Genomic DNA, 8213 nt, shown 5'->3' on the forward strand with positions numbered 1-8213 from the left:
GAGCTGCAAAACAAAATATCAAACAAAATAATTAGTAAATTAAATACAAGAATAAGAACTAATACAAAACCCTAAAATCTCTATGCATGCATTAGGAGATCTATGCATACATAGAGAGCTCTCAACATGCATAGAGAGCCAAAAAAACACAAAACCCTAAACGTTCTAATTCTTAAATTAAAAAGCAAAAGCAATTGCAAGAACATATTAGGAGAAGGAGAAGAGGAGAAAAGAAGAAAGAAGGAGAAAAGAGGAGAGAGGAAAAAAGAGGAGAGGGAGAGAAAGAGACCTTCTTTACTGTTGTGCGCCGCTCTGCAAAAAAACCAGAAAATAGGCTCTCGACTGTAAAAAACTTACGAGCGTCGGTATATGCTACGAAATATGCGTCGGTATATGCGTCGGTATATGCTACGGAATGTGCGTCGGTATATGCGTCGGAATGTGCGTCGGTATACGCGTCGGTATAGGCGTCGGGAAACGAAAATTTGAAAATACCCCGCCCGACTTGTCTCCTCCAACATTACGACAGACATACCGACGTTCGACATTTGCGTCGGTATTTTAGCGTCGGTATGCCCTCAAGCTCTTGTAGTGCATGAGATAATATATCAAACCTCGTCTTCTCATCTAAACCCTTGGTCCACTGATTAAAGTACTGAACAATATCGTTGCATATTTTTTGACACTTGTGCTCGTTTGTACCATGACTTGCATTGTGCTCCTGTTTTTCTTGTATCTTAGACTTCATCCTTGCACATTGTTCTTGCTTCCTCCGTGCATGATAATCCTTGGTTGCATTGGCAAAAAACTTTATGCATGACTTGCAACCCTCTACACAAGCTAAACTTCTACATCTACCTCTAAATGCTGGGGAATCTATGATAAGTGAAAGATCCATGCGTATGTGTGTGTGTCAGTGAAACAACAGTAAGGGGCTTACAATAGGCACAGAGAGCGAGCGAGCAAGCGAGAGAGAGAGAGAGAGAGAGAGAGAGAGAGAGAGAGAGAGAGAAGGGTAAACAAGAAGGCATCATCAATTTTAGGGTACAGAGGAGATGGAAAGAGAAAGTGGGTAAGCGAAAGAGAGAGAGAGAGAGAGAGAGAGAGAGAGAGAGAGGTGGCGAAATGAGTGCACCATGAGCTGCTTGTAACTATTTTTTATTTTCAGGCTTTTTAAACATATAAAATATGGGAGAAAATAACTTTTTCAAATGTCTAAAAACCAGTTTAAAAGCCATGTCCAAGACATAGGTTTCGAGTCCACCTTACCATGCATCCATCCTAGTGTGCTAAGCTCAAACTCGAACAAAGGAGCTTATCCATCCTCTGCAATGTTTGGGGCCTATGATGGCCCTGCACCATTGTGCCAAGAAGAGGATGCCACATCCTCAGCACCATGGGGAAAGGCCACATATCCCTAATTTGTCTCTCTATGGGGGAAGGTCTCCTTGACTTGAAGGTCATTGGCATCGCATATAAAACCGGCTACCTACAAGGTTAGCATTTTCACCTCCTCGTTGGAGTCCATGTCATCAAGGAGGAAGATAAAAGTGGCAACCCCCATGGTCCCCAATTTACCCCTTTTGAGGGCTACGACCTCCTCCGCCACCCAAGAAGGTGCATAGCTGCTCGAAAGATTAAGCAACCTTCCATAACATTCAAGTATTTGAATGAAGGGATACTCGAATTTGTTGATGTAATGCAGAAGGTCACAAGGCACCCACTTCACCTTGCTTGAGGGTAACATTACAGAGTGGGACACCAAGTATTGCTCCATGTACTCGATGGTCTTCTGATAGTCTTTGTGTGCAAGACTAATTGTCTTTGCAAGATCAATGGAGATGTAAAAACATTCACTCCACTTACGGTAGTATGTAGTGGGTGGTAAGGAAATGCATAAAAGCATCCTATTTTGCCATGGCGCTAGGAGATCTAGAGGGTGTTTGAGAAAGGTGTGCTAGAAGCTCTAGTGTGTTGTTTGACAAAGGTGTGCTAGGAGCTCTCTAGAGTATGAGTTGAGAAAAGTGAATCCCAAAGTGGCTATTTAAGGTGAACATGACCATAGTCGGTTCACACATGGCCATTGTCTAGGCCTTTCTCTTTTTCTCTCCTTTTTTCTTTCTCTCTCTTTCCGAGTCTCTCTCCTTCTCCTTTTCTCTCTCTCTCTCTCTCTCTCTCTCTCTCTCTCTTTGTCTTTCCTTTCTCTCTCATTCTTTTCCCTCTCCTTCCCCTTCTTTCTTTCTTTTTCTTCTATTGATTTTTCTTTTTTTCTATGCCCTCCCTTTCTTCTTCTTCTCCTCCCCTTCTCTCCGCTCTCACACAAGGCTCGAGGATGGGAGTATCGATCACAACAAGGAAGTGGATGGGGTCTAGTCGAGGGAGAGGGAGATCAAGGAGAGGATAGACCGTAAGGGCTAGGTAGGCATGGGAAGCTAGGCAAAGAAAATCGGGTGGCGTAGGTGCGCTAGCACAGGTGGGAGCTGTGAGGTGGGTCGATAGACAGGTGGCAAGAGTGGGCAGTGGGAGTAAGTAGTATACTAGGGGGACAAGTAGCTGGAGGCTTGAGGTGGGTGGGTGCACCTAGCACAACTCTAGGGCATGTCTTCTAGAATCTGGGTGGTGGAGCACGAGGTTGGCTGCGTGGGGCACATACAGTACAGCTGGGCTCGAGGGAGAACAATTAGGGAAGTTGGTTGAATCATGAGGATGAGGGCGATGACCAAACGAGATGTATGGCTCTTAGGGAGGTAGGGGATCATGATATTGTAGGGCTAAGTAAAATGGCTCGAGCTACATGCACAAGTGCAAGCCACGCAACATCTTTTTCTTTTTTTTTTGCTGCATGGCACACTCATTTCTCAATGAGGCCGGGGCTACATACAATATACTACTGTCAGATTGTGGTTTTAGCCACCAACACTGATTGTTGGTGTACGAAGGTTTTGGAATTGACGGACTGGACTACTTTGAAAGGTGCTTCCTTCTCTAATTCCACAACCTTTCAGTCGATAGCCATTCCTAAAGGTGTCCCTCCAACCCTGTCTATACCTACAACAAGGGTTGCATCTTACTTGATAAAGCTAACTTCATAGCATTGACCTCAACATAAAAACAGCCCCTCTGTGGTATAGACAATTGCCATTGAAAATCAAGACCTACTACCAAAATCTTTTTGATTAAATATCTTTTACTTTGTGAATAAAAGCTAGACATAGCTGCTAGCTATGTGACTATCCAATGCTTTCCAGCAGATCCATTCTATGCACATTCTCTGACCCATCCTAAAAAGTACTGAGAGCTTTTAGCCTTTCTCAATTCCCCTGCTCATTAAGTTTGGAGATTTTGTCAAAAGAATCTTCAGATTCAATGGGCAGAGTTCATGAGATTTTAGCAAAAGGATCTTCAAAATCAGTGGGCCCATGGCCCCTAGCACTTGTAAGGCTCTTGAAATACTTTATCATGCTCTACCACTTTCTCAGATATACCTTACTGTTCACATTCATGATCTGATGATATCCTTTATCAAAACTACTTTCCAAATCCTGAGAAGAATTTGACAAATGCAAAGACAATTTGATACCATATCTCACCTTTTTTTTTTGGGCAAGGAAAGCCAAAAAAAAAGAGAAAAAAGAGAAAAGGAATGCTTAGATAGAAGGAAAAGCTATATAAATATAGAAATGGCCGTCTGCCCCCCTCTCTCAAGTTATTCCGAGACTTAGAAGCGATGCCAAGATGACTACGTAAAGGCACTACCGTCTATTACTTGAGGCAGCCGCAGTATTGGCCACGCAGTCCTCGAGATATTGTGTTGGAGAAATCTGTGATGGCGGCTTCAAGCATTGCAGGCAGTAGGTAAGATATTATAGCATAGAGTGCTAAATAGCTCTTTCGTGCCTGTTGCTGCATGGTTTGAGGCGTAATGAGCCGGGGTGGCGTGGTTGGGTTGGGCTAGTGCAGCTCGAAGGTGCATGTGGATGGTTTCGGTCATGAGAAGGTGGAGGAGACGAGGCTGGATGCGACGGCAGGGACGAAGGTGCACGTGCAGGCGCTGGACGAGGTGATGAGCGTGAACGCATACTTCACGGTAGCGGTGTTCATCGGGATGGCCTTCACGAGCCCGGCCAGCTCGCAGCAAGAGACCAGCCTGGTGCAGGAGTGCAGGGCCGGGCCGGACACGCCCAAAACTCTGCTTGTGCTGGAGGTGGTGTCCTTCGCCTGCTACCTCTTCTCCAGCCTGGTGGCGCAGGGTCTCAAGTTGCTCATCGTGCTCCTCAATGCCCAGGATCGCTCGCAGGCCTTCAGCGCCACCCTCAGCCCCATTGTCGTCCGCTTGGGCATGCTAGCCTCGGCGCTTGGCACCATCATTGGCACCCTCTTCCTGACGCTATCCATTGTGAGCCTGGTGGAGATGCGTCTCGGTCTCATGAGCTGTGGGAGCGCGTGGGCAGCAGCGGCAATCATTCCGCTCGTCATCATGGTTTCCCTCGGTCTTCTCATCTTCATGTCCACGGCTGTCTATGCTTTTCTTGGATAGCAAAATTGAGCAGTCACACTCATCAAATGCGACGTATATCAACTTAAAGAATTACATCTCGGAATCAATGGTTATGGATGAAAAATAGATTTATGACTGTTATTGTTCTTACAGGGGATCAATACTGTATACAATGTTATTATCAGATTTATGACTGTTATTGTTCTTACAGGGGATCAATACTGTATACAATGTTATTATCAGTAACATGTATGATAATAGTTTTAGTTAAAAAGGTGACGATTGGAGTTTGGTTTGAACTGTATCTTCTCCATGTTGCTTGTAACTCGACTTGCCACATCAATGTGTTAATGGACGAGGGAGTCCCCTCTCCTCTCCTCTCCTCCAATGTATATGCCCTCGTGTTGCATTCTACCGACCCCCTTCTCTCTCTCCTCCAATGTAGAAACAAGAGTAAGATTTGCTTAAGCTTTGTACTCCTACCCCACATGATGTGCAAACGTGGCAATTCTTTGTAATGATCACGTGATTAGAAAGATTGAAGAGATTAATGCGACAGCAATTGCTTGCAAATGCGTGGTAGTATTATGGAGATTGAGGAGTGGAATCGCTTGGAAAAAAACGTCAGCCAGCTTTGTAAATGGTAGTTTCATTGACTACAAAGCTTTGGCAATTAATTGACTAGGTTAGCCATGTCATGCCAAAATCTACTCAACGATAATACTATTTAATGACGTGGTCATGTTATAAGAATTCTCACTTAAGTGCTCATGTTATACTATTTAATGTGGTCATGTTATAAGAATTCTCACTTAAGTGCTCATGTTGTCAACTTGATAGTTGCATGTGCTCCATCACTCATACTAGCAATATAGATTTGTCAATTTTACTACATGGCATTCCCTTAATATCCTAGCTATAGAATTAGTACTAGTCATTTTCTTTATCTCAAAATGATCATTGTTGTAAATGCTAACTCAAACCTAAGAAGGCGTGTAAGCAAACCACAAGGACCTCTCCTAACAATCAAGGAAAGAACCTCTCCTTATAATGAAGGAAAGAACATCCTACTACATGCAGCAATGAGCAAGATAAGAACAAACAAAAAATAAATCTGCCCTCGTCCAAAGTCAAGTATCTCTCTACAAAAAACTCTCCCCACACCTATGTAAAAGAAACCATAAGGACTTGCATCCAAAAAAGATGCAGCGCCACAAGAATCCATATGCAATGAGGGCAATGCCTCACCCCCCCCACCCAAAACCTAACATTAACATTGAACTTGTTGTATACACCCTCCCAAGAGCCCATAGGTACATCAATGCCCACACCTTCTTAGGAGTTCTTTTGCTAAATTAAATCTAAGCAACCAATGGAGTACACCACGTGTAGTCTCTCAAGCTACATTATGGCTAATCAACTCTTGTGTCCAAATTCTCGTGTCTATCAACATGAGAGAACCTAAGCTATGCCAACATTAAGGCTTGACCACATGACAAATCTTTTAGTCCCACAATCATACAAGCCTTTGAGATTATTATCCTTGATATCTGGGCATCTTTGTACTCATTATTTGATATTTTCTTTTTTTCTTTCTTGAAGAGTTTGAATACGGTAGACTAGTGTGAAACAATTAATCACTAGTATCTAATGTTTGTGAAAATGTGGTAGAGTGTGTACTCCTCTCATTGCCACTCTTTGCTTTGTTGTTGTTGTTGCATTGGTTGCTAGAGAACATGGCTCCTTTCATTGGTTGATGAAGATAAATATGAGTTACATATCTTTTCTACTCCTTGTGAGATTGTTGCTCTTTAGAATGCTAATGTTCTTTCTCTTTTTTAACTTTTATGTACAAGTGGCATGTTCACGTTGACTTCTTCTATCATTATAACTCATATGATTGGGGAAAGGTGGAACTAGTTTAGAGCATAGATTTAAGGGGATGATCTTTTGTTGGTTTTTGAGTGATGAGGAACATGTGGTGAAGCAACAACGGTAAGAAGACTAGGATGGCTACTCAAAGTGCGAGCTTGGGCTGCATCTTGCTAGCTTTTTTGGTTGTTGAGTGATGCGGAGCATGTGGAGGCTACTCAAAGTGTAAGCTTGGGCTACATCTTGCTAACTTTGCAATAGATTATATTTTAGACAACCATTATTAGATAATGCTCCTATGATGCAAGGCACCATCTCTCATCGGGATAGATTTAAAGAAAAGGGTTATTAGGGTCATGATACCCTTGATTAAGATTGATGCACAATATTTTCATTTTTTAACACATTATTAAAAGATAGATTATAGAGCATCCTAGCATTGTAGACCTTACTACGTTGTTTCTCAAACACTTGGGGATGTTGCTAGCAATGATGGAAGAGCCACCATCTAGTGAGGATCACATTTTATTAACATTACTCTTGATAATGTGATGTGAGTTAGATTCAACCTAAGGAAAGATTTAGTAGTAAAGTTCTTTGTTGGGGTAGAGAGTTTGGATTTACCTTCAAGTGGTTTTTCCACCAATTATCCAACTCAAGTTTTATGCTTTCACCTCCAAATCTTCTTCTTTCTTCTTCCTCTACTTTCTTCATTATTGTAGACTATATGTGGACATTTCATCACCAATACTCCACTAACTTTATTTTGATAGACTAACACCCCCACTCCGTCTCTTTTGAAGGGATAATATTTTAATCACACAACGTCTCTACTTACTACAATTTTATCTCTAGGTGAGACTACATCATTATCTTCCCTTGCATCACATTTTCCACTCAATTTTAAGGAGTTGTTGACATCAAGGAGGAGGGGAGTATGTTATAACCGCTTGGGTTAACATGTATCTTAACTGCCTATGCCCACACTTCTATTGTTCAAGAACATCTTCACTAAAGTATAATTCTTTTTTAAATCTTCTATGTGTTGCCTTAGCACCTATATACGTGCATAAGAGCTCTTATGCAAGCATATAGCTCTCATAAGTGCTCTATGCATGTATACAACTCTTATGCATGCATAAAGCTTTTGAGGAAGCTTAAATCTCTTATGCAAGCACCTCGCAAACGCAAAGCTCTTATGCTAGCTTAGAGATCTTATGCTAGCATAGAGCTCTTATACAAGCTCTTATGCAAGCTTAGAGATCTTATGCTAGCATAGAGCTCTTATCCAAGCCCTTACACATGCATAGAGAACATATAAGAGCTCTTACATATGCATAGAGATCACATGAGAGCTCTTATACAAGCTCTTATAAATGCGTAGAGATCGCATGAGATCTCTTATACAAGCTCTTACGCATGTATAGAGAACACATGAGAGCTCTTATACAAGCTCTTATGCATGCATAGAGATCACATAAGGGATCTTATGCATGTATAGAGATCACATGAGAGCTCTTATACAAGCTCTTATGCATGCATAGAGATCACATAAGGGATCTTATGCATGCATAGAGATCGTAAGAGCTCTTAAATGCATGCATAGAGCTTTAATGTGAGCTTAGAGTTCTTATGTGAGCATACAGCTCTTATGTACATTTAAAGCTTAGAGCTTAGAGCTCTTATGTGCATTTAAAGCATAGAGCTCTTTGAAAGCTTAGAGCTTAAAGCTCTTACACATAAAAAATAGCAAGGCGGTTTTCATGGGGAGCATAGAGCCCGTGTGCATGATGAGAGCATAACTAGCTAAGGAGCTATGAACAAGTTATGACACAAAAACCAA

At 42.0% G+C, this 8213-nt stretch overlaps 1 protein-coding gene across 1 annotated transcript; it reads left to right on the forward strand.

Annotated features, from left to right (window-relative positions):
• The first annotated feature begins 3717 nt into the window (after positions 1-3717).
• LOC147642381 (uncharacterized) lies at positions 3718-4992 on the forward strand. Its single transcript, XM_086778988.1, has 2 exons — positions 3718-3855; positions 3961-4992. Exons 1-2 carry the CDS (start codon positions 3827-3829, stop codon positions 4535-4537), a joined length of 606 nt encoding a protein of 201 aa, XP_086635114.1. The 5' UTR covers positions 3718-3826; the 3' UTR covers positions 4538-4992.
• Positions 4993-8213: the final 3221 nt, after the last annotated feature.

Source organism: Cibotium barometz, chromosome 1 (genome assembly GCF_041138505.1).
Source record: "Cibotium barometz isolate CiBa-2024 chromosome 1, ASM4113850v1, whole genome shotgun sequence".
Lineage (NCBI taxonomy): Eukaryota > Viridiplantae > Streptophyta > Polypodiopsida > Cyatheales > Cibotiaceae > Cibotium > Cibotium barometz.

What these genes read in the sequence shown, in the direction of transcription:
- LOC147642381 (XM_086778988.1), top strand. Translation starts at nt 3,827, where the DNA reads ATGGCGGCTTCAAGCATTGCAGGCAGTAG. An exon ending in TCAAGCATTGCAGGCAGTAG is followed by an intron (nt 3,856 to 3,960) that starts GTAAGATATTAT and finishes GGGCTAGTGCAG; the next exon opens with CTCGAAGGTGCATGTGGATG.